This window comes from Lepidochelys kempii, chromosome 26 (genome assembly GCF_965140265.1).
Source record: "Lepidochelys kempii isolate rLepKem1 chromosome 26, rLepKem1.hap2, whole genome shotgun sequence".
NCBI classification, from domain to species: Eukaryota; Metazoa; Chordata; order Testudines; family Cheloniidae; genus Lepidochelys; species Lepidochelys kempii.
In genome coordinates this window covers 949,946-976,845 of record NC_133281.1, presented here as the reverse complement: position 1 = coordinate 976,845, position 26,900 = coordinate 949,946, and the positions used below count along the sequence as shown (strand labels likewise).

At 44.2% G+C, this 26,900-nt stretch overlaps 1 protein-coding gene across 5 annotated transcripts in view; it reads right to left on the bottom strand.

Moving 5' to 3' along the window:
* The window catches only part of ZMAT4 (zinc finger matrin-type 4), a 424,404-nt gene that overhangs the window by 341,692 nt on the left and 55,812 nt on the right, over positions 1–26,900 (bottom strand). For all 5 annotated transcript variants that reach the window (XM_073325308.1, XM_073325310.1, XM_073325309.1 and 2 more), the window contains exon 3: positions 13,110–13,199. In XM_073325308.1, the coding sequence (XP_073181409.1) occupies positions 13,110–13,199 (90 nt within the window). The remainder of the gene's footprint in view (positions 1–13,109; positions 13,200–26,900) is intronic.

Below are 26,900 nucleotides of genomic sequence, written 5' to 3'. Positions count from 1 at the left end.
TGGTAATAGCAAATCTTAAGTGATGACTCTCCTTACAGTGTGTATGATAACACCCATTTTTTCATGTTCTCTGTGTATATAAATCTCCTCACTGTATTTTCCACTGAATGCATCCGATGAAGTGAGCTGTATCTCACGAAAGCTTATGCTCAAATAAATTGGTTAGTCTCTAAGGTGCCAAAAGTACTCCTTTTCTTTTTGTGGATACAGACTAACACGACTGCTACTCTGAAACCTATGATAGGATTGTGTATCCAACTGGTAAAATAACATTCCTTGTATATCAAGACAACCTGGACAAATGCTATGAATAAGCCAGTCTGGGATTTTGGCAACGTTCCAATGGACTGCCTTGCCAGAGGCTGGGTTTAGGAAGGAATGCAGGCCAGGGGAGTTTAGGTGCTCTGCAGAGGTGACATCCTGCTTCAGGAAAGGCAGCCTGCCCCTTCCAGGATGTACAAAAAGAAAAGGAGTACTTGTGGCACCTTAGAGACTAACCAATTTATTTGAGCATGAGCTTTCGTGAGCTACAGCTCACTTCATCGGATGCATACCGTGGAAACTGCAGCAGACTTTATATACACACAGAGAATATGAAACAATACCTCCTCCCACCCCACTGTCCTGCTGGTAATAGCTTATCTAAAGTGATCATCAAGTTGGGCCATTTCCAGCACAAAGTGAATTTGTGTGTGGGGTGGGTGGAGGGTGAGAAAACCTGGATTTGTGCTGGAAATGGCCCAACTTGATGATCACTTTAGATAAGCTATTACCAGCAGGACAGTGGGGTGGGAGGAGGTATTGTTTCATGGTCTCTGTGTGTATATAAAGTCTGCTGCAGTTTCCACGGTATGCATCCGATGAAGTGAGCTGTAGCTCACGAAAGCTCATGCTCCAATAAATGGGCTAGTTTCTAAGGTGCCACAAGTCCTCCTGTTCTTTTTGTGAATACAGACTAACAGGGCTGCTCCTCTGATTCCAGGATGTACAACTCACATCAGCAAGGGTGAAACACACCCACATCCACACAGACACGTGCACCCCCCACACTGGCTGGTCTGCTCACAGTAAGGCACCGCCACTGTTCCGGAGACCGTCTTCTGAGAATGAAGGCAGAGGAGAGACCAGCACCACTGTTTGGGTATATTGAAACACCCATCTAGTGTCTTGTCTACACAGAGAGTTGCAGTGCTTCAAACTAAGGTGTGAGTTTAAACCAATTCTGCTGAACAGGAACAAACCTTTGTGTGGACACACTGGATTTCACTTTATGTGGCTTATTGCAGTTTAGCATAAGTCAATTGGGGACAAAGTTAAGCTGAACTGCAGTAAACTACTCTTAAACCCAAATGTCGTCTACACAAGGGGTGGAACCAGCTTAACTAAAATCAGTTTATTTAACTGGTACACGTTTTGTGCAAATAAGGCCTTGTATTATTTTTCCTCACTTCTTCCTTTACTCCTCCCATTTCTTTTCACAGCCTCAGTTGATAAATACTGGAATAGGTGGATTTCACAGCCTTGGGAGGAGATACCTATTGGCTCCCTAGCTTTTCCTAACAGGAGGTTGCTGGATTTATAATTTTAGAATTTTGTCCCTGCAGCAATTCCACATGCTGCAAGAGTGGGAGTGGAGAAAGAAAGCTCTTTGGGGGCCCTGCCGTTTACCCCTTCATCTGCTGCTCTCAGATGAGTCTCCTTAGTGATACTCTGTGCTAACAGAGACTACTTCCGTCCTCCAGGTTCTCAAGGACTCCATTTCACCATTCTCCACATCACTGGTTTTAGAGATCCCATCACTCCAGCTGCTTGACTCTGGCCTGCAAATTCAACGCTACATCAGCATGCTGTCTACTCCAGTTTCTGCTGCTTAGCCCTTTCCTCAAAGTCAACGACATCTCCCATTATGGGCAGTAGCTTAGAGCCAATACCAGTTCTGAAAGGCGCTGGGCTCTGTTGGAAGCTGTCATGCCAGCCTTGGTAGCAGGAAGGGTCTTCCCTCTAGGCAGCTATCTTGTCTCCTTGACAACCTCTTGAGTTTCTAGGCTGCCATACTTCTTTGTAAAGTGGTTTTAAAAACATGGATTCCTGTGAGGGTCCAGTCATTGGACCCTCTCTGGAAGACGTTGTGTTGTACTATAGCCAACCCGTACTGTTAAAAAATCTCAAGTCAGGCCCCAAAATCTTGAAATTGGCTTAAAGATTGTGAGATTTAGAAACTTGTGGTTCATTTGTCCTTGCTTTCTGGGTTTTGAACCTTTGGGGTACTCAGGGTCACATTTTCCAGCTTTTCTCTACAACCATGAAGACTAGAAGCTTAGTTTACCTGAATCTGAGATTCTCATGTCACAACATTTCCAGGAGCTGGGGCTTCAAGAAAAAAACCTTATATATTGTAAGATTGGTGATAAAATCATGAGAGTTTGCAGCTCTGGGTGGGGCCCAATGGAGGTGGATTCTGTAACTTCTCACTCGAAGCTGAAAGTTCAACCCACCAATGAGTGCCTTTACTTGTATTTTCACTGGCCCTGTCTGAAACACCATCAGTGCTCACGGCTGTCTTCTGGATCCCCACTGAAATAAAAATGCAAAGCAAAAAGCCAGCAATGCAAAATGGGACTGAGCAAGTACCCAGAATAGGAGCCTAATTATTATATACATGTTGCAACACAGACCTGAGCCATCTTAAAAGGAATATTTTCACCCTTTAATTTGAAAAAAATTTCAAGGTGTACACTCCCCCTAAGTGACAGATTTCAGAGTGTACACCCCTCTGCCCGAGTCCTGATGGGTAAGACCTGCAAAGCTCTGACATGATGAGCAGAGTTTAACGTGACCTTCAGCTACTGACCCTGAAAATATCCCCCTTTCCAGAGGGAGCCATACTTTGCTGTTTCACGAAATCCAAATTGGTTTTGCCAGCCCAAAGATTAAATAATCCCACCAGAAAGGAACTCATCACAAAGTGCTTTGTCTCCATGCATGAGCCCTGTCACCCTTGCATAAATTGAGAGCAGAATGTATTTTATTTCTAACCCCGGAAAGATTACTTGAGATTTCATTCTGTTACACTTTCCCCAATGACAAGACCATTCATCTTCCTGTGATTTTGTATTCATGCCTAGCCACAGTGCTAATTCATAAGCCTTCTTTTAATAACATTATAAACTTCAAAATGAATCTTGTACATCCAACAGAATTAATTTTAGTTATTCAGAAGCCTGTTAACAAGTTGCTAAATGGTACAATCCTTACAAGAGACTATGCAGCTGCAGGCCTTTGCCGGACGTCCCTTAAGCAATGTTAGGGAAAAAACAAAGAAGTTTATTCAATCAATGTGAACCTCCTGTCTTCATTTCTGGGTTTCACTAAGAATAAAAGATAATATGACTCCATGAAATATAACAATACAAAACATAGCACCAAAAGCAACGAGAAGTGTCTTAAATAGGCGTTCATTTCTGTGTATCAAGAAAGCGCTGCTGGTAAAAAGCTATTTTCCATAATGCTAAGTGTAAGGGTTGGATCGCCTTCGTTTCAGCCTGTGCTTCGATCATCATCTAAGCAAAATGCAAGTGCTGATTTATGGTGATTTGTATCTGGTGCTGAAAGATGTGTTGCACCTCAGAATCTCTTACAGCCAGCACGTTACTTGGAACAAACAATCTTAAACTAAGGGCCAAAGTCCACAAAATAAAATAATCCAAGTTCCACAGCTCGGACAGTGGCACAGCTCACTCCCAATTCAGGAGGGAAATAATGGATTTGCCCTTAGGCTCAGAGCTTGGAGCCCCACTTTTGGTTTCAGTCAAAGACGTAGCTTCCAGGCTTCCCACAAAGCACTGGAGAATATACTGAAAGGAACGAGTCTTTTCAATGTCTCTGTTTCTTTGTTTCATGGCTTGAAAGGCGAACAGAGATGATGGAGCTTGTGGGAATTATTCCTTGATTCCCCCAGCTAGGAAAGGTGCAGCCGGGAAATCAGCTTTCAAATTGGTAGCCAGCTTTTGGCTCACTCATAGGCTTTTCGCTCTTCATTCCAGACGGCCAGTTTTTTCCACTTTCAGTCCCCTCCCTTGCCTCCAGAATCAAAGTCGCACACCTGAAACAGCTCAGAACCTTCTCCAAGTTTATCGTACCACCTGCTAGAAGGGCCAACACGCCATGCAGGGAGACTGAACTCTGCACTTGCCGATCCTAGAACATCGGTGTGTGAGACCCATGTGGACCCATGACTTTGCTATGGCTGAACCTCTATGTCCAACTTCCAAGCCACAGGTCAGGTCACCGTATTCTCTAGGAGCAAGGGAATGCACAGCAGCAAGAATCTCACACAGAGACCACGCCCCTGGTGCAAAAGGGTCAGTTACCAAATGAGAGTAAACTCAGATCTAGTTAGCACTATTGTAGCACTGGAACTGTAGCAGGGCAGCCTCACCTTGAGTGGATCCCTGTGACAGGCCATGGCACCACCAGTATGCCTGCCTCAGTTTCCCCTTCACAGTCTGTGTCCATTTGAAACCCCACTCTTGGGCATAATTTATTCAGGTACACAGGAAATAATCTGCAGAACCCTCAGGATAAAACCAGTCTTCCACAAACCCTAAAGGACAACAGACTCGCAACAGTTATCCCTACCCCTGGCAGGGACATCATTTCCAGCTCAGCCTCCCAAGAATCTGTCTCCAGCCTGGTGCCACTCTTGGACCCTGTTCCAGGGCCTCGCTCTCTCTGCCATCCACGTGAGCGTTCCCAGATCCACTTCTTTCCCATAGCTCCTCTTCTCCCATGGCCCAGGTCAGGTCCCCTGAACAAGGGCTCCCTGCACTGATCCACCCCATAGGCCTCCTCACCTGAGAGTCCTACTCCTGCTCAGGGAAACCTCCCTCCAGGACCAACCCCTTCTCCTTAGGCTCCGTTTCCCACAACCCTCCACTTAGGCCTGCTGCAAGGGGGCTTCCCACAGCACTCTACATACCCAGGCATCGCTGGCTGTGAATCCAACCCCTGCTGCTGGTAGCCACCCTCCAGCATCAACCCTCTTGTTTTGGACTCAGCTTTCCTTAACTAGGCTGGCTCTTCATGTCCCCAGGAGCCTCTGCATGAGCTCTCCTAGGACTCAGTGGGTTTCCCCAGCCGGGGCCAGTCCTCACCAATAACATGCTTCACCTTTTGTTCTCCCCAGCAGCTCTCTGATCCAGCTCTTCTGTATGGCTCCTGCCTCTCTCCTCTCCTCATCCGGCAGCCCCCCACCCTTCTCTGTCTCCAGCAGCTCTCCCCCGCCGCTTTCCTGTCTCCAAGTCTCTCCTCTCCTCCTTAGGCAGCTCTCCCCTGACATTATCTGTCTCCTTTTCATACAGCCCAGGTGCCTCCTCTTAAACCCAGTTGGGACTGGGAGGCAGCTGATGAATCTCATGTACACCAGACCCTGCTCCCTGTTAAATGGGTAAATCACCCTATGCCAGGAACCAACAGACCTGTCCTACCTTATGGACTAACGAACTGGGACCTAGAATTCTGAGTGTGCCGGTCTCCCTTTCCCAAAGCAGCATCACGGAGGAACATGGTGTCAACTGCAATGTCCATTATCAGAACAGGACACTTGAGCATGTTCTGAGGCTGTGTCCATAGCTGCTTTATTTACAAGCTGATATTGTTCAGGCTAAAACAGAAAGGGCTGCTACAGACAGTCTGGGTAGTTTTCCATGGACAGAGTACAAAACCCAGAGAGTGATGAGGAAGGGGGCATTGGTCACTGCCTTTAATTGGCTTCTCTTCTCCCCCCCCCCAACAAGTTGTGGGTCTCCTGGGTGTAAAGCCTGTTGACTCTCAGGTCAACACTTCTTGGATTTAATAATGTTCCCAGTCCTGGGTTAGTCTTTGTCTGCTCATCTGATGCCATCCACGCTGGCTCCCACCACCAGGAGAGAGACAGAAACTTCCTCTGACAACTGGACCCGGGTTCCAGCCCAGCCTTCTACCCTGACCTCTGAACTCTTCCTGTGAGAGGATGGATCCACAGCTTGAGCCTGAAGCTGACAACTACCAGCACCTACCCACTGTTAAAATAAAAGTTTATTAAGTCATTTTCCCACAGACAAACCAGCAGTTTTGTAAGTCAGCTGAGTATGGTTGGTTGCCACCCAAATAATATTTTCATCATCATTTAAGAAAAGAATTCTAGAAGGAAAGCTGATTTTGTAACATGCAATCCTACCCCATCCCCCCTCATGTGTTCAGGAGAGAGAGAGAGACTTTTTGTCCCTCCCCCCAAAAATGCCTAAGTAATGTAGGGACACAACTGAAAGTCAATACAACTTATTATTATTATTTATATTATTGTAGTGTAAGTGCCCCAGTCATGGCCCAAGACCCCACAGTGCTAGGCACTGTTCAAAGACAGAACAAAAAAACAAAAACAGAACAAAAAGGCAATGCTTAAGTATAAGCTTCATGCTAATATGTCACTTAAGTACTTTTGTAAACCCCATGCAGAAAGTTTATATCACATGTGTGATTATTAAGGAGTCCAACCATGAGAAAGAACCCTGGACCTCTTAGCAATATCCATGAGATGCATCTAATCATCACAGCTAGGACACCAACCAGGCACCAGTTCATTTGGACATTTTATCATTTAACGACACGGGTGTGTGTTTTCAAGAGTATGATGGGATCATGCCTTAGCCATGTCCAAGCACAATTGCAGGTTTCAGGGACTTTCTTGCCTCCAGTTATGGAGGTAGCAGCCCGACAGCTCACAACTGCAGTAGACTAACCTCAAAAATGACAACCCCTATGAGGGATGCATTATGCATGACTACTTTGTGCCATGTGATGAACTAACAAGAGGATTCCGCTCAGACAGGAATGGAGGGGGATACACACAGGGACCTTGCTTTAGAAACCCTGTAGAGTGTGGTAACTCAGGATGGCAACATCTCTGCTCTTCCTGTCTCTATTGCTGCTAAAGAAGAAATTGTAGTCACCCAACACTAATTCCTTTACGCCAAGCAGTTTATAGCTAGATGGAAATTTCAGTTAAAAGCGTTGCACAAGATATGCACATTATTAGAAGTATTTAGGCTTTCAAACAGAGCATTTTTCTTTAATTTCTGTGTAATTATTCCACATGAGTTAAAGCATATATTAAAGCTTTCACCAGGAACTATAAAAAATATGTAGAATACAAAAAAGTGATGTACTGATAAGTTATCTGCTAGTTCACAATCTGAGCTTCAAAAAAAAAAAAAAAAAAAAAAGCAGCCTCTATCCTTTATGCTTCTTTCATAGATACCAACCATTTCAGCTCCCTTGTTTCACTGTCTGTAACATTCCTTACAAGGCATATGGTGCTCTTTGCAATATGTTTTGATCTCATTTCTTATGCTTCCTCAGGCAATTCATGTCTTAATAGCATCTCTCCGCCCCTTCAATAAGCGTAGTCGCCGACTAGGGCTGCCTGCCATACTTCTTAACTGTACCTAATAGTACAAACGGGACCAGGAAGAAAGTACGAATGGATTTCTCCCCATCCCAACTTCTGCCCCAAAGCATACAAAAAGTTTCCATCGTCTCTGTCAGTCTTAAACGGGGCCCATTCCCTATTTACAGGTGACGGGGAAATCCGGATGAAAACTAAATTTGCCAAGTCAAGTCATGATTGACTTTAAATTTCAGAGCCTGTGACCTTCTCAAATTGTGACCTAGTCCCAGCCTGCGACCTTCTCGAATTACTTTCAGCTGAAATGTGAAGCGCACATTTAAAAGAAAAGGTCAATGACCACTCAGTATGCCAAAGACACCAGGTTTGTTTTACAAAAAAAATTAAAACAAAAGGCTGCCTAATAATTGGGTTGTGTAAATTCAGTGCTTTTTCGGATGAAGGTTTAATGGCTGCTTAAGGAATGGAGCATATTTTCATAAGCATCAGATAATGGCAAATATTATCCTCCACATTATTTAAAGGTCAGCTGGAAAATGATGTTGATCATGTACAGTTGGAAAGGCCTATGTCATCAGAGATGTAAAGCTGAAACAGACGTTGCTTCCTTGAAACCTTTTCCCTTCGTATCATCTGGAAGACCAAGCATTTACTTTCATAATTACAAGAGGTAGGATACACTCCAGGAAGTTTTTGGAAAATGTAGGGGACAATTTCCTGGTGCAAGTGCTGGAGGAACCAACTTGGGGCAGAGCTCTTCTTGACCTGCTGCTCACAAACCAGGAAGAATTAGTAGGGTAAGCCAAAGTGGATGGGAACCTGGGCGGCAGTGACCATGAGATGGTCGAGTTCAGGATCCTGACACAGGGAAGAAAGGAGAGCAGCACAATACGGACCCTGGACTTCAGAAAAGCAGACTTTGACTGCTTCAGGGAACTGATGGGCAGGGTCCCCTAGGAGAATAACATGAGGGGGAAAGGAGTCCAGGAGAGCTGGCTGTATTTTCAAGAATCCTTATTGAGGTTACAGGGACAAACCATCCCGATGTGTAGAAAGAACAGTAAATATGGCAGGCGACCAGCTTGGCTTAACAGTGAAATCCTTGCTGATCTCAAATACAAAAAAGAAGCTTACAAGAAGTGGAAGATTGGACATATGACCAGGGATGAGTATAAAAATATTGCTCGGGCATGCAGGAGTGAAATCAGGAAGGCCAAATCACACCTGGAGTTGCAGCTAGCCAGAGATGTTAAGAGTAACAAGAAGAGTTTCTTCAGGTATGTTAGCAACAAGAAGGAAGTCAAGGAAAGTGTGGACCCCTTATTGAATGAGGGAGGCAACCTAGTGACAGAGGATGTGGAAAAAGCTAATGTACTCAATGCTGTTTTTGACTCTGTCTGTCTTCACGAACAAGGTCAGCTCCCCGACTACTGCACTGGGCAGCACAGCATGGGGAGGAGGTGACCAGCCCTCTGTGGAGAAAGAAGCGGTTCGGGACAATTTAGAAAAGCTGGACGTGCACAAGTCCATGGGGCCGGATGCGCTGCATCCGAGAGTGCAAAAGGAGTTGGTAATGTGATTGCAGAGCCATTGGCCATTATCTTTGAAAACTCATGGCAATCAGGGGAAGTCCCGGACAACTGGAGAAAGGCTAACGTAGTGCCCATCTTTGAAAAAGGGAAGGAGGATGATCCTGGGAACTACAGGCCAGTCAGCCTCACCTCAGGCCCTGGAAAAATCATGGAGCAGGTCCTCAAGGAATCAATTCTGAAGCACTTAGAGGAGAGGAAAGTGATCAGGAACCGTCAGCATGGATTCACCAAGGGCAAGTCATGCCTGACTAATCTAATTGCCTTCTATGACGAGATAACTGGCTCTGTGGATGAGGGGAAAGCGGTGGATGTGTTGTTCCTTGACTTTAGCAAAGCTTTTGACACGGTCTCCCACAGTATTCTTGTCAGCAAGTTAAAGAAGTATGGGCTGGATGAATGGACTTTAAAGTGGATAGAAAGCTGGCTAGATTGTTGGGCTCAACGGGTAGTGATCAATGGCTCCATGTCTAGTTGGCAGTCGGTATTGAGCGGAGTGCCCCAAAGGTCGGTCCTGAGGCCGGTTTTGTTCAATATCTTCATAAATGATCTGGAGGATGGTGTGGATTGCACCCTCAGCAAGTTTGCAGATGACACTAAACTGGGAGGAGTGGTAGATACGCTGGAGGGTAGGGATAGGATACAGAGGGACCTAGACAAATTGGAGGATTGGGCCAAAAGAAATCTAATGAGGTTCAACAAGGACAAGTGCAGAGTCCTGCACTTAGGACGGAAGAATCCAATGCACCGCTACAGACTAGGGACCGAATGGCTCGGCAGCAGTTCTGCAGAAAAGGACCTAGGGGTTACAGTGGGCGAGAAGCTGGATATGAGTCAACAGTGTGCCCTTGTTGCCAAGAAGGCCAATGGCATTTTGGGATGTATAAGTAGGGGCATTGCCAGCAGATCGAGGGACGTGATCGTTCCCCTCTATTTGACATTGGTGAGGCCTCATCTGGAGTACTGTGTCCAGTTTTGGTCCCCACATTACAAGAAGGATGTGGAAAAATTGGAAAGAGTCCAGCGGAGGGCAACAAAAATGATTAGGGGACTGGAACACATGACTTATGAGGAGAGGCTGAGGGAACTGGGATTGTTTAGTCTGCATAAGAGAAGAATGAGGGGGGATTTGATAGCTGCTTTCAACTACCTGAAAGGGGGTCCCAAAAAGGATGGATCTAGACTGTTCAGTGGTAGCAGATGACAGAACAAGGAGTAATGGTCTCAAGTTGCAGTGGGGGAGGTGTAGGTTGAATATTAGGAAAAACTTTTTCACTAGGAGGGTGGTGAAACACTGGAATGCGTTACCTAGGGAGGTGGTGGAATCTCCTTCCTTTGAGGTTTTTAAGGTGAGGCTTGACAAAGCCCTGGCTGGGATGATTTAATAGGGGACTGGTCCTGCTTTTAGCAGGGGGTTGGACTAGATGACCTCCTGAGGTCCCTTCCAACCCTGATATTCTATGATTCTCTAGAGTCACACAAATAGACCATTTTCTCTGCAAGGAGGCCAAGGTACCCTTTTTGGTAACGTATGTTTTTACAGAGAAACATAACTGGGCTCCAGTAATATCATACTCAAATAACTGCATTTTTAATATTCATTAAAGTTGTTATACCAATAAAATAAAAACCAGCAGGATCTTATTAAAGGGAAAAAGGCAAAATACCACATTTATTGTGAATACAGAAAGAATCATAGTAAGCAGTTAGTTATAGCTATAACATTCCATTCAATCTCATATTTATTCACACATTCATTCATACAAACACACACACACAGGTTCTGCAAGGTTGTTATCATAGTTACCAGCCTTAGAGTTGCTCATGCCAAGCCACTGGCCAGGTGGCCTGGACATGAGGAGGGAGCAGGGCCTTGTCAGATGCTCATCTGATGCTCCTGGAAGTTGGTTTGCAGAATCAGACCCCAAAGTTCTCACTTTCTAGAGTCCATTTTTATAGGAATTTCTTCCTATGCCAGTCTATGGGAATTGCTTCATCATGCTGTTGCTGAATCAATCAGCAGATAGCACATTCCTGATGGCTCCGTGCTGCTAGATGTTATCTTGTTCTTTGGTTCTCCCATCGTTGAGGCTGTTGGGTGGATTCCAGTCTGCCCTCGGGGGGGGGGGGGGGGTTTCCTCTGGTTATTTCCACTTGACCCCTTCTTCAGCCGATGGACACTGGATTCTTAGGCTGGCACCTCCCTGATCATTCAGTTATTATCCACACCAAGCATCCATCCACATACATCTCTATCTCTATTTTAATCACAATTGTTAATACAACAAAAGGGCAGGGAGTCTCTGGGTGCTGTTTCTGTTGTTACAGAGTATTGCTTTGAGTCTCTCTCTGTGAATTGCTTGGAGAACAGACTCTGCCTTAGAATGTACTAACACAATTAGCAGCTTGCAAGTTTCACACAGAGAGGGAGAGAAACAGTACCAAAAACCAAGAGACCTCTTAATTAGTAATACCCTGGAATTTAAACTCTGGGGAACCAAACTCATTTGTGATTTTAATACAGAACTTCTTTAATATGATCCAACAAAGTCACTATGCCGTGACATCAGTAACACTACCATCAAGCTGAAATGAGCGGGATACAGCTGTGTCCTCGACACGGTAATGATGTTATCAAGCTGCCTTCAAGAGACGGTCTAAATATCTCAACTCTGTGGTTACACATGGATACAAAGGACTGGATAATATCTGAGCAGGGACAAGCATATTCCTCCTTGGAAGGCCTGGGAGAGGACAATCATAACAGACTGAAACAAGTTCGGTTGTGCAGGAACAACACTCTGAGCTTAGAAGAGCCAAAGGATACATAAGGGAAGCAAAATTATCACATGGCGATCACCTAATGGACAGATGGGGGATATGATGTATTACATAGACACAGAGCATATAGACTTACGGGGTGTGTAGGACAAGGGCAGGCACAGAGCTGTCAGAGCAAAGTCAGGCTGGTTTCTTATGAGCAGGAGAAAACAGGCAGTCAAATGGGCTTCAGAAGCAAAAAGGGTGAGCACCTGGATGCTGAGCAATGTGCAGGGAAGGGTTAGGATGGAATCAGAAAGCAGGTTGGAGGCACCAAGGGATGATGTGAGAGACCCCAGGAGGGTGCTTTCAACAAGACCCAGATCTGAAGAACGGATTGTTTCACAGGAAGAAATATTTTTAGTGTGATGTCCATGGCTTTTGCTGCCCAGCTCCCATGAATATTAAATCTCCCACACCGAACTGTTTGTGCCCAGTGATCTAAACTAGAAAGAGAGAGATAGCAATGAGGGCAAATCAAAATGGACCTAAGTGAAAGGATCTTGAGATGGGCAAAGAGAGAAGCTGTCACAGCCAAGTACGCAGAGAATTGCCAAGAAACTGAAGTTCATCCATTCAAAGGCCATAAGGGAGAGTGGAATAAGGGTTACAGGACACACTAGAATGGAAATTGCTCACTGACGTGTATTTCTTCCTTCCTCGTTTTCATTTGACTAGTTACTCTCCCCCATGAATCTCTCTCTAGCTGCCTCTCTCACACAGTGCTTCCCTCTGCTATCACTTGTTCTCTCCCTGATGTTTTTTCCCCTGGCGTGAGAAAGTTGTACACAAATATCATCTGAATGTATGGAACCCGAAAGGACTTCAATCCAGACGGACGGTGGAACAGTTACAGAACTTTAACCATCACAATTAAAGAGCAGGTTTTACTACCCTAAATTCAAAGGGAACTAGACTGAAAGTGCCATCATCCACGTAGTCATCATCCTTTCAGTCGTTTCCACTGCAGTTCACCAGCCAACAAGCTAAAGGTGTCAGGCAGCGTGATCTGGCTCTGAATGCACACTATAGGTGTGTTGTGAGGTCTCTCTGTTTTAGAAACGACCAAGTAAAAACTAAAAGTTCAATTACTGGCAGGTCATATTTTCTGTATCATTTATGGAAAATTGTTTCAAGTAACTCAGCATTTCAGCTACCCCAACTCTTACCTCTGAAGCTGTTACAGAAGTACATGCCTTTGCACAGGGGCACCAATTCACAAAGCAGCGCAGAATAAGGCTCTGAAACATACTCACGTTTTCTGATCGGAGCTTCTTGGCCGGGCAGCCTCCGTCTATGGGATGTAGCATGTAGTAAAGTCTGACTTTGCTCGCGTGTTTCCGACTCTGTGAAGGAAGAGCAAAACCTGGTGAGGCAACAATCAAAACATTCTTACTGGACAGCAGAGAGAACCAAAACTTGAATGAGATTTATCAGTCCCCTTGATAAACATCAATCATGGGATGCGAGAGGAGGAAACCCTTAGTAAATAACTCATTCAGAGAACATTTCACAGGGCTTTCACCAAGGCTGAGGAACAGAGTTTAATCCTGGAAATATTGTAAAGCCATCAGATACAGAGATAAATGGTACAATTTCATCTTGAATGCTGCATTCAGTCCTGGTTGCCCAGCTCCATGAAGATAGAGCAGAAATGGAAAAGGTTCAGAGAATGGCAACACAAACTATTAAAGGGAAAGAAAGATTTCCATCCCAGGGGAGATTTAATAACAAAGGATTAGACATTTATATGAACAACTGGAACATCCATAATTGCTGTACTTAAGATAGGATAAAAATGTATACGGGATATAAAACCTAATGCTCCAGGAAATAAGTAAACCAATAACTGCTTAGGGTTAGGGCAAAACTTCCTCTATGGGCAAAAAGAAAAGGAGTACTTGTGGCACCTTAGAGACTAACCAATTTATTAGTCTCTAAGGTGCCACAAGTCCTCCTTTTCTTTTTGCGAATACAGACTAACATGGCTGCTACTCTGAAACCTATGGGCAAATTAGCAGATAATTGTGCATTAGAGCTTTTATGCCTTCCTCTGAAGCATCTGGTGCTGTCCACTGCCAGAAACAGCATACTGGACTAGATGGACCTTGGTCTGAGCTAGCATAGGAATTCTGATTCTCCTTCTCTCCTTTTTTTAGTGGTAGTCTCAGATAAACCTTGCCCAATACTCTGAAAATCTGGGAGGTTGACTGTTCCTGGAACTAAGCTCCACTGGCAGGGAAAAGGCCCAAATTAGTTCCATAGGTGTTAAAAAAACAACCCCCCCCCAAACCAATCCAAACATACTGCTTTCAAGTGCAAACGCTCTGTTTTGTTTGATAACAGCCCTCAACCTCTCAGGAAGTGGCAATAAAAGATTTGTGGACTTAAAGAAGAGAGACCCCAGTCACCCACAGGCCCAAGTTCCATGTGAGGCACTAACTGCTCCACAATACAATACGCTTCCCAGGTATGAACTCTTCCCGGGTTAGCAACTTAAGGGCTGTTTCCCCTCCCCCAAGAATATTTAGGACAGTGTTGAAGGGTGAAGGACCTGCTAGGTCCTCAGGTCAGTCAAATGCAAGTGAACAATACAGTACACGTGCCAGTGGCACCAGGAAACCAGCATGCTGACCAGCTATGACACAGACCGGCAGTGACATGGTGCCTAAATACTCTGATAATGGGCACGTGACAAAGGTGAGATGGTTAGAGAGAGAGAGAATAACGATTAGTCACTGTGACAGCATCTCTGCCAACTGTCTTAGGATAGCTTAGGAACAGAGCGAATAGCATCGACATTCTGTAATATATACAACAAACAACAACCTCTGATGGCAAGAATTTAGCAGTATAAATATTCCAGTTTTTAATGGCCGAAAACAAACAACACTTAGAAATAGGCTGAGAGCAGTTAAACTCCAGACCTGGTTATTTTAGTTTCAGTTACAAGAAAAAAGAAAAGGAGGACTTGTGGCACCTTAGAGACTAACCAATTTATTTGAGCATGAGTTTTCATGAGCTACAGCTCACTTCATTGGATGCATACCGTGGAAATACAGACCAACACGACTAACACGGCTGTTACTCTGAAACCAGTTACAAGAAAAGTGCCATTGAGGCAAAAAGAAACCTGAAAACAACAATTACTTTAAATTGCATCGAGGGTCAGTTTCATGGTATTTCTTGCATTAATAATTTTCCATTTTATGCAAAGTCATTACTTTGATTCAAACCGCATTTGTTTCATGCTTCTAGGAGTGGCTAGTACCAACCTCCCTCCTGGTTAATTAAACCCCTTGCCCCTTAGTGCTCCCAATTCTGCTAGAGACAAGACTCCTTCCCACATTTATTTTTATGTCTGACAGAACCCCAAGGCCTTCAAAGAGAAATACTCTACAGCAGGGATGCAGAAGAGTTGTCTAATTTGTGACAGAGAGCACACTTTGTGTAATGCTTTAATAAATCTCCTACATTATCAAGTTCTTCTGGCAAAGTCATACATCCATCAAATATGTGTCTCCTTGAAATCATGTGTTAACCCAGAGCAAGGAACATAGGTCCACCCCAGCAGGATCTGCTGAACAGACACCTAAGCATTCCCAAATTATTCATACTGCAGGAAAGTTTCCAAAGGGCTCGTTTCTGTGCAGAAGGGACAGAAAACGTTTGGAGGGGCCTAGGTGGGATCATTCTTTTTCCAAGCTCATAGGAGGGAGCTCGTAAGTGCTAGTTCCACACTGCGGTCTGGACAGCTGAAAAGGGAAAATGAAATGTGCTCCTCACATTAGTAAAAATCCTGTGATTTTTAATATATCAAAGAGGGATTAAAGCTTCCACAGCAACAGCCCTAAGTTGCTGCAGACAAGTTTTCAGGGCCTCACTTAATCAGAATCCTTGTCTTCCTGTAGATCTAAGGGAAGAAATCTGCAGCTAACAGACACACATACAAAATCCAGACATGCACAGCAGCTGCTATTATGCAAACAAGTTTGCTCTGAGTCTCCATTTTTGAGTGCCCTGCAGAACAACTGCACCACTATATTATAATTTCAGATCACAGATTTGCAATTTTAAAAAATTAAATTACCATTAATGAGTGGCGGAAGAGTTTTTCCATGGTGCGAACGTGGAGCTAAATTTGTATGCGTAAATGTGACTCTGCATTTTAAGCAGGATCATGCAATAAATTAAAATAAACAAATAAAAAGATGGAACAAATCCATGAAGATAGTGGATAAATAAATATAGATAAATAGTGGAATGTATCTTTCCCCACCTTTTCTTCTTATAAGGTTTGAGAATATGGATTTTCCCTGACAGACCTCAAATCTGTCTGTGGGCAGAGCTAAATAGAGGAAAATTCAAATGCCTGCATTATCAAAGATTAAAAGTCAAGACAAGTGATTAAGTAATTTAAAAATGACAGAGTAAATCCACTTGAATTTTAAAGGATTGAGCTGTGCAAGTAAGTCCCATATGTCACTGGTCCCACCGAGTTTCTTCCTCGAACTTGTCGCAATAGCATATGAACTTTTCTTTGTGTTTCACTCACTAGAGATTTGCACGACTGGAAACCTGGGGCCTGATCCAGCACCCAGTAAAGTCAGTGCAAAGGCTCTCATTGATTTCAGTGGGCTTTGGATTGGGCCCGAACTGGGCAGGAAGTATTGACAAGTGACATTGATACTGCGCATTTGGACGCAGTACATAGCACTGAACGGGCCTTGTTCTCAGCTGCACTGTGGGGCATGGGTGCTTTGTACTGCACCAGTTGTGTAAAAGGGGGCTGCCAGTGAGCACAGCCCACTGACAGACCCCTTTGCACTGACAGAATGGTACCAACAAAAGAGAATCAGGCCCAGTGTTGTTATGATGCTCTGAAGATATTGAGTAATGGAAAGCTGAGAGTGCAAAGCATTATCACTAGGACAACGTTGCTTTTCTTTTTTGGTCTGTTTAGTTCTGTGCTTTGTGCAGTCTGGCAGTATGTAGCTATACTCTGCTATCTAGCTGAGTTTATATGCAGTTCAGAAAGATTATTTTTAAAGATTAAAAGACAAGATTTTAGTAATCATTTTAAGTGTTCTTTTCTGGATGAGACAAAGTGCTGTACAATAAGTGATCTCAAAACACCATCATTAAAAGGCAACCAAAGTGCCATCTCTATGTAAAACAGCTCTCGCCTTTATTAGATGTTTAGATTTACATGTGCTGAAAATGGGAGAGTATATGTTCTAGGCATAACTTCAAAATCGAGTTCAATAAGATCCCTCACATAAATGAACTGCGGTTCATATTATCCAACAGAGATTTGCTGCTAGACTAGAGCTCAGGACCTATCCCAAACCTTTGCAGGTATTTAGTAAGCCTCTCATTTACTGTAAGGGGTAGGAGATAGTGGGGCAGATTTGTCAACCCACTTTATCAGTGATACTTCCTGCATTTACATGTGTATTTATCACCTTAATAACTTGTCAAGAGCAAAGTGATTATTTACAACATCCTGCTTGCAAACAGTCCTGCTGGTCCCTCCAAGTTGCAGACTTGAAATCTGCAGCTTGGAGGTGTTGGAAAGGGTAAGTGTTGAGAGGTAGTGATATGACACGGCTGACAGCTTCTCTGCTGCACTGTGCTCTGCAAAGAACTTAAAATGCCACTGAGCAGAACGAAAAGGAGTACTTGTGGCACCTTAGAGACTAACCAATTTATTTGAGCATGAGCTTTCGTGAGCTACAGCTCACTTCATCTCACGAAAGCTTATGCTCAAATAAATTGGTTAGTCTCTAAGGTGCCACAAGTACTCCTTTTCTTTTTGCGAATACAGACTAACACGGCTGTTACTCTGAAACCTGTCACTGAGCAGAACAAATTTCTTCAGGAGAGAAAAGTGTTTTGAATCGAACTTGGGGGCCCAGTTGAACAGTTTCTATCCCTTCGCCATGTTTCAGAGAACAGAGGGGCATGAAGACATTTAGATACTACAGCAGTGAGTATTGTTGATGCTAATACATACATACAAAGTGCCCCATTTCCTCCTCGTTACATGCTTTGAGTCAGTTCTGTGTACAAAGATGCCATAGGAGATTCCTCCAAACTAAATGAGAGCCATGGTAGGTTGGTATAACTCTCCATCTACTGACAGTTTGCAACCATATTCTTGTAGATGTCAGGGGAAAAAAGCCTACACCAGAACCATTTACCTGAATTCGGAGGTATTTGGATAAAATGGGACCTAGGCCTGGACCCCTGATTTTCCCCATCTCTTTATCTGAAATAGTTCCTGAAAAATAAAAAGACCTGATTTACAGTTTAAAGACAAAAACAGGCACATCTATAAGACTGCCAGCTCTGGAACAAGAATCCTCGTCCAGAAGAAACCTACTGATTCATCTGCTGTAGCCCCAAAAGTTGTCCTCAGAGTGTGCTGTGTTTCTCTGAGTCTGAGTACTTCTTTAGTGGCTGAATCAAGTGCTATGCACTTGACATTTTTACTTCTAGTCTCTGTACTAAAGGAACTATCTTCAAATGGGAAAAAATTCCGCTTAATGTAATGCAGTTTAAAGACAACTTTCTCCAATGAAAAGAGCAAGGAAAGGGGCTGTTTTCCTTCTGCAACAACAGAGATCTGCGATGTCAGAGTTTAGGTACTATGGCAATAAGAGCCATAGAACCAAATAGATTAGATAAAATAACTACCTGTCCAGACAGATAGATAGATAGATAGGTAATCTATCTACTTACCTACTTTGAATTTCTTTAATACAGCAAAGGTGATATAGAAGCAAAACAGCAGTGATTTAATGTAGGACAAACAGGAGTCAAACTTGCAGCATAAAGCCAGATTCATCCTCTTGAGGCTGGCGTTATAAATCACAGTTCTGCAACAGGCTTTTATTTAGAGAGAGAGTGCAGCACTGTAGGTGAGATTATACAATTACATTCTCTGCTGGATAATAGCAGCAAGCAGGTCCCAGGAAATTAAAGACAATGGTAGTTTCAGGCAGAGTAGCTCTGCTTATTCAGATAGGAAACATTTGGTCTCTGGCACTGGGAGGGACCAGGGACAGGAGCTATTTTGCTTTTTATTAACAAAAGCTCTATCGATTGATCTTTCTTAGCGTTTTATCCTGCCGCCCTTCATCATAGTATCTGGGTACCTTCTGTGCAAAATCAGTAGCAACAGCCATGCCCTTACTGGATTTCATTGAGCCTCTCGCATGTCAGACCTCTGTTTGGGATACTGGTTTGTTTGGTTTATATGTGGGGAGCGGGGACTGATGGGAGCGATGTTCTTGTACATTTAAAAAAATCCCCTTTCTCTAGTCTAATTGGTTGCAGCACACAAGCAGCTTTCTTCCAGCCAATCGGCACGCCAAAGGCCAGGAACAGGAATGTGTCCATTGCTACTTTATTCCACTAATTTAAGATGACCTGGCAATATGAAATATCTCCCAATCCTGCAAGGGATTTCTTGAACACCCGAATGGGACACAGGGTTCCAGAAGTGGCCACATCAAGTGCCAAATACAGAGGTAAAATGATGTCCTTACTCCTACTTGAGACTCCCCTGTAAATACATCCAAGGATCACATCACCCCTTTAGGCAACAGCATCAAAGATCTATTTTCCATAAACCCATGTTGACTGGCATAAATTATATTACCCTCCTTCAATTCTTTACTAAATCGAGTCCCATATCAGCCATTCCATTAAGTTATCTGGGATCTGTGTCCGCCTAGTATCCGTATAATTACCTGGGTTGTCCAGTTTAGCCATATTAAATACTGGCACAACATTAGTTTCTCCAAGACCTCTGGACCTTCCCCAGTGTTTCAAGACTTTTATTGAACATCAATATTAATAATCCACAAGGCACCTGAGTCAGTCAGCTCCTTTAAAATTCTTGGATGCAAGTTATCCAGACCTGATTATTTAAAAAATGTCTAACTTGAGAAGATGCTGTGTAACATCATACTGAATTACTGTTGGAATGGAAAGTATTTCATCAGCATCATATGACGAATATATCATCTGGCTTTTTCTCAAATGCAGAACAGAAATATGTATTGAACAGTCCTGCCTTTTCAGCATTGTTATTGACAATTCTACCATTCCCATCTAGGAACAGACTCATACCATTATTAGGGTTCCTTTTGTTCCTACTACACTTAAAGAATTAATAGATTTATACATTCATGGATTCCAAAGACAGAAGGGACCACTGTGACTATCTAGTATATACAAAGCAGGACACAGAACTTCCCCAAAATAATTCCTAGAGCATATATCTTTTAGAAAAACATTCAATTTTAATTTAAAATTTATCAGTGATGGAGAATCCACCATGATCCTTGGTAAATGGAAATTGTTTCTTATTGTCCTTAACAATACGAGCTATAGATTTCTCCTGGTATCCTTTTGGCATCAGTTCCTAGATTCTAGTTTATATTCACTGCTATCAACTTTTTTCCCCACATTTTACTTGTATATCTATACATTTTATAGCTGCTTTCATTTCCTCGCTAAGCCAGGTGGCTATTTTAACCACCATAGCCTTTTCTCAATTGTGGCTTTTTGAGCAGGTAGGGAAATATTCTTAAACAATTCCCAATTTTCTTTCACTTTCAATTCCTTCTCCCAGCTCATTTTGCTTGTAATGGTTTTCAGCATGGTGAAATTGGTTCTTTCAAAGCACCAAGTGTATTTTAACAAATGTAAAGTCCAGACCAGTAATGTGCAAACAGAATAGTTCAGTCATGAACACTTGCATGTACACAATCACTAATTTTTAGTTCTACGACCAATCCCTCCTTATCTGTCACGACAGGGTCCAATACAGGGTTCCCTGTGGTGGATGCAACACTTCTGGAGTTAGGAAATGATCCTCTACAGTTTTTAGAAATTTCAAGGATGTTTTAATTCTGGCAGCATGAGACCTTCAGCATGTTGCTCAGAACGAAGTCCCCCAGGACACAGTGGCTTTTCCCCCTACACACAATATATAAGGATGACACTGCACAGAGACTGAGGCACTTCCTACCCTGGCAGAGTTCATTCTGTGCCTCCAGCTAAGAAGCGGCATCTGGTGGACCCCACGTGCAACCCAGGAATAACGGAGTTCTGCTCCTAACTGTGTCAACTTGGGCCAGTCATAGAATCATAGAATCATAGAATATCAGGGTTGGAAGGGACCCCAGAAGGTCATCTAGTCCAACCCCCTGCTCAAAGCAGGACCAATTCCCAGTTAAATCATCCCAGCCAGGGCTTTGTCAAGCCTGACCTTAAAAACCTCTAAGGAAGGAGATTCTACCACCTCCCTAGGTAATGCATTCCAGTGTTTCACCACCCTCTTAGTGAAAAAGTTTTTCCTAATATCCAATCTAAACCTCCCCCACTGCAACTTGAGACCATTACTCCTCGTTCTGTCATCTGCTACCATTGAGAACAGTCTAGAGCCATCCTCTTTGGAACCCCCTTTCAGGTAGTTGAAAGCAGCTATCAAATCCCCCCTCATTCTTCTCTTCTGCAGGCTAAACAATCCCAGCTCCCTCAGCCTCTCCTCATAACTCATGTGTTCCAGTCCCCTAATCATTTTTGTTGCCCTTCGCTGGACTCTCTCCAATTTATCCACATCCTTCTTGAAGTGTGGGGCCCAAAACTGGACACAGTACTCCAGATGAGGCCTCACCAATGTCGAATAGAGGGGAACGATCACGTCCCTCGATCTGCTCGCTATGCCCCTACTTATACATCCCAAAATGCCATTGGCCTTCTTGGCAACAAGGGCACACTGCTGACTCATATCCAGCTTCTCGTCCACTGTCACCCCTAGGTCCTTTTCCGCAGAACTGCTGCCTAGCCATTCGGTCCCTAGTCTGTAGCTGTGCATTGGGTTCTTCCGTCCTAAGTGCAGGACTCTGCACTTATCCTTATTGAACCTCATCAGATTCCTTTTGGCCCAATCTTCCAATTGGTCTAGGTCCTTCTGTATCCTATCCCTCCCCTCCAGCGTATCTACCACTCCTCCCAGTTTAGTATCATCCGCAAATTTGCTGAGAGTGCAATCCACACCATCCTCCAGATCATTTATGAAGATATTGAATAAAACCGGCCCCAGGACCGACCCTTGGGGCACTCCACTTGATACCGGCTGCCAACTAGACATGGAGCCATTGATCACTACCCGTTGAGCCCGACAATCTAGCCAGCTTTCTACCCACCTTATAGTGCATTCATCCAGCCCATACTTCCTTAACTTGGTGACAAGAATACTATGGGAGACCGTGTCAAAAGCTTTGCTAAAGTCAAGAAACAATACATCCACTGCTTTCCCTTCATCCACAGAACCAGTAATCTCATCATAAAAGGTGATTAGATTAGTCAGGCATGACCTTCCCTTGGTGAATCCATGCTGGCTGTTCCTGATCACTTTCCTCTCATGCAAGTGCTTCAGGATTGATTCTTTGAGGACCTGCTCCATGATTTTTCCAGGAACTGAGGTGAGGCTGACTGGCCTGTAGTTCCCAGGATCTTCCTTCTTCCCTTTTTTAAAGATTGGCACTACATTAGCCTTTTTCCAGTCATCCGGGACTTCCCCGGTTCGCCACGAGTTTTCAAAGATAATGGCCAGTGGCTCTGCAATCACAGCCGCCAATTCCTTCAGCACTCTCGGATGCAACTCGTCCGGCCCCATGGACTTGTGCATGTCCAGCTTTTCTAAATAGTCCCTAACCGCCTCTATCTCCACAGAGGGCTGGCCATCTCTTCCGCATTTTGTGATGCCCAGCGCAGCAGTCTGAGAGCTGACCTTGTTAGTGAAAACAGAGGCAAAAAAAGCATTGAGTACATTAGCTTTTTCCACATCCTCTGTCACTAGGTTGCCTCCCTCATTCAGTAAGGGGCCCACACATTCCTTGGCTTTCTTCTTGTTGCCAACATACCTGAAGAAACCCTTCTTGTTACTCTTGACATCTCTGGCTAGCTGCAGCTCCAGGTGCGATTTGGCCCTCCTGATAACATTCCTACATGCCCGAGCAATATTTTTATACTCTTCCCTGGTCATATGTCCAACCTTCCACTTCTTGTAAGCTTCTTTTTTATGTTTAAGATCCGCTAGGATTTCACCATTAAGCCAAGTTGGTCGCCTGCCATATTTACTATTCTTTCGACTCATCGGGATGGTTTGTCCCTGTAACCTCAACAGGGATTCCTTGAAATACAGCCAGCTCTCCTGGACTCCTTTCCCCTTCAAGTTAGTCCCCCAGGGGATCCTGGCCATCCGTTCCCTGAGGGAGTCGGTCTGCTTTCCTGAAGTCCAGGGTCCGTATCCTGCTGCTTACCTTTGTTCCCTGCGTCAGGATCCTGAACTCAACCAACTCATGGTCACTGCCTCCCAGATTCCCATCCACTTTTGCTTCCCCCACTAATTCTACCCGGTTTGTGAGCAGCAGGTCAAGAAAAGCACCCCCCCTAGTTGGCTCCTCTAGCACTTGCGCCAGGAAATTGTCCCCTACGCTTTCCAAAAACTTCCTGGATTGTCTATGCACCGCTGTATTGCTCTCCCAGCAGATATCAGGAAAATTAAAGTCACCCATGAGAATCAGGGCATGCGATCTAGTAGCTTCCGTGAGCTGCCGGAAGAAAGCCTCATCCACCTCATCCCCCTGGTCCGGTGGTCTATAGCAGACTCCCACCACTACATCACTCTTGTTGCACACACTTCTAAACTTAATCCAGAGACACTCAGGTTTTTCTGCAGTTTCGTACCGGAGCTCTGAGCAGTCATACTGCTCCCTTACATACAGTGCTACTCCCCCACCTTTTCTGCCCTGCCTGTCCTTCCTGAACAGTTTATAACCATCCATGACAGTACTCCAGTCATACGAGTTATCCCACCAAGTCTCTGTTATTCCGATCACGTCATAGTTCCTTGACATCACCAGGACCTCCAGTTCTCCCTGCTTGTTTCCAAGGCTTTGTGCATTTGTATATAAGCACTTGAGATAACCTGTTGATCGCCCCTCATTGCCAGTATGAGGCAGGAGCCCTCCCCTCACAGACATTGCTGCCTGTGCTTCCTCCCGGTATCCCGCTTTCCCAGGCTTTTTTTTTTTCCCAGTCACCTAACCACTTTGTGCTTCTGTTTCCCTGTCGGTACAAAGTGATACTCATTTGTACCATTGTGTGAGGATTCATGGTCTTTATAGTATTTTGACTACTGTCCATCAATTCTAGTGTCAGCATTCTTGTGGTCAGTCCCCACTATGCCCTTTTGACATCCCTCTGCCTGGATAGTAGCTATGTATGCAAGAAGACACACGCACACACAGACACCCCCTTCTCCTCATGCCAATGAAAGTTATGAACAAGTTCAGGCAAGACCGGATCGCCTAACCTTTGCAGGAGCGGTCTGGTTACGTGGTTCTGGCTGGGAACATTTTGCAAACCCTAGCAGCTTTTCCTCTTTCTTGAATGCTGCAATTTAAAAAAGGAAGGAGAAAACTAAGCTTGAGAAACATTTCTAAGTAAAACAAATGGCTGAGGAAAAGCCATGACTGCTGCACGCAGAGCTGCTGGCTTGTGAGTAATGAAAGGAGCTGTTTCATCTAGGTCTCCTTCTCAGCCCAGGAATCACCTGAGGTCAGCGCAGCCAAAGCCTGACAACTTTAATTAAAAACAACACTGCTGTTCTTCGAGTCACCTTCATAAGAGAAATCTAAACACTGGAACCAACTCTCCAGTTCTGGACACCAAGGAATTCCTGGAGCAGGGGAATGAGTTTTAAATGCCAGGATCCCATTCCCTCCAAACACCTCATTCACTAGAAAGAATAGAAGCTTCACTCCCTAGATCTCCTTCTGCTGCGCTCTGGAAAATTAAACCTTCAAGATAACGGAAGCGAAGCCAATGCAGAATAAACTCTCAAAACTGACCTGATGCAGGTACAGTCTCGTCACAGGAAGAGTTTCAAATTGTGCTTCTGCCATGACAGGAAAAATGCCACTTCAGGGTGCTGGCTCTCCCCTTCGTGCAGGAGCACAGCTCCCCATCGCCAGTGAGAAACATGACACATCCCCATCAGTGGGGAGGATTAAGAACTGGTACAGAGAGCTGCACTGCAGAAGCTATTTGCAGGGCACAAGTTCCCTTGGCTCGACAGCACCTAGGAACTATGCTACGTATTCTTGAGCACTATCCCCTGGCACCTGTTCTGTGAACTCAACTATTTACGTAGCTACACAGACAGCACAGTCTTGTAACGGGGAATAGAGCCCTGGGTGCTACGATGGGCTGTGCTTTTCCAACCAAGGGGCAAACTGGAGACCTCTCAGAAACTAACAGAGTTTGAAATTGGGTAAATTATGAATTAGGAAATAGTTTAAAGTTAGCGTATAAACAAAAGGGTTTTCACTCCTTATATATGTGGCAGTGATCGGCCGGGCTATCTCTGGGTTATCTGTGCAACAACAATGCCTATTTTTAAAATTCTTCTGGAGCTGTGGGGGGGGGGCAGTAGGGGGGTGTTTGGATTCTGTGTCTCCTTTTTCCTTCTTTTCTCCTTAAAGTTTCCAAATTCTGAGCCTAATTCTGCTTTCACTTCACTAGTGTAAATCAGAATTAGGGGCAAAGAAGGCCAGCGTGTCCAGTGGTGGGAGAGGGGAATGAGGCTCTCAGGAATCCATGCTGTTCTTGTTTCTCTATAGGATTTCTTCCATATTTAGAATATCTACACTATGGTCCAAATCCTGGTCCCAGTGAAGCCAAAAGCAGAACACCCATTGGAGTTAAAAGGGAGCAGCTTTGGCCCAATGTGCGCTGGGTACTGATTTACAGGTTGGAAAATTTGGAACCCCAAGGTATGAACTGTCTGTCTTCGGAGTCACACATTCTAAGATCAGTTTCAGAGGAGCAGCCGTGTTAGTCTGTATCCGCAAAAAGAAAAGGAGGACTTGGGGCACCTTAGAGACTAACACATTTATTTGAGCATAAGCTCACGAAAGCTTATTGTTAGTCTCTAAGGTGCCACAAGTCCTCCTTTTCTTTTTACATTCTAAGATGAAATCTTTAACCTTAGCGTTACCTGCAGTCCAAGTATCTCCTATCTAACACCACAAACTGAACATATCCTGCAAGGAGGGAAATGTTTTACTCTACACTCCATAATGCTTGAACATAGTTATATTACCAGAGAGACCAAGCACTGTGACTGGTTCTAAATGTTAGTTCAAACAGAGGAAAATGAGAAAACAGATATTTCAGACTCTGTTCCCAGCTACATTTATTGATGGGAGTCTGGGTGCAGACCAGAGGATTTTTTGGCTATAAGACTGAGCACATTTAAAGACCTCTTTCCCCTTCAGACCTTCTTTGGTCTCTTGCTCCAGGCAAATCTTGCACATGGGTTGATATTAAAAATGGGAAGTTTGCTCTTCAATCTGTATTTCAGGATGATTTGCTGTGCAGTTCCAAGCACAGGGAGAAAATCACTTAGAGCAGGGAAGAGTCCCTGTGGAATATCTGCTTCTCACAGCAACTTTTATAGTTGTTGTCAGCCACAAACTTTTTGATTGCACACAAACACTTTATCAACGTTGCAGTGGCATATTAAATTCTTTAAGCCTGCAGACCTACAGTTCTGCTATTTATTATTTTTTGAATTAGAAGTTTTAGCCTCACGGCAGCTGCTACTATCAGCACTCAAGAGAGGAGCAATCCTGCACTGCTTCTGTGCATATCATATTCTGTGTACCATGCCCTTTTAAATATTTCTTCCCTTAAAAAGCCAATGTAGCTTTCTTTCACCATTCTACTCATTTGATCTCTCTGCTCTGTAGTGCTCATCAAAGGTGCCACATTGACAGCCCCACCCTACATACTGAAGGCTTCTGTCTATCCACAACAGGTCGGCATTGCACAAGCTTCCCTATGCCACCTGCTAGCAACATACCTCATTAGAGCATGCAGGGAGTGCTCCTAGGAGGGAAAGGAGAGCTTCTCCCTGTGGGCCATTCTACGCTGCCTGCAAATTTCAGCAAGGTGTGCCA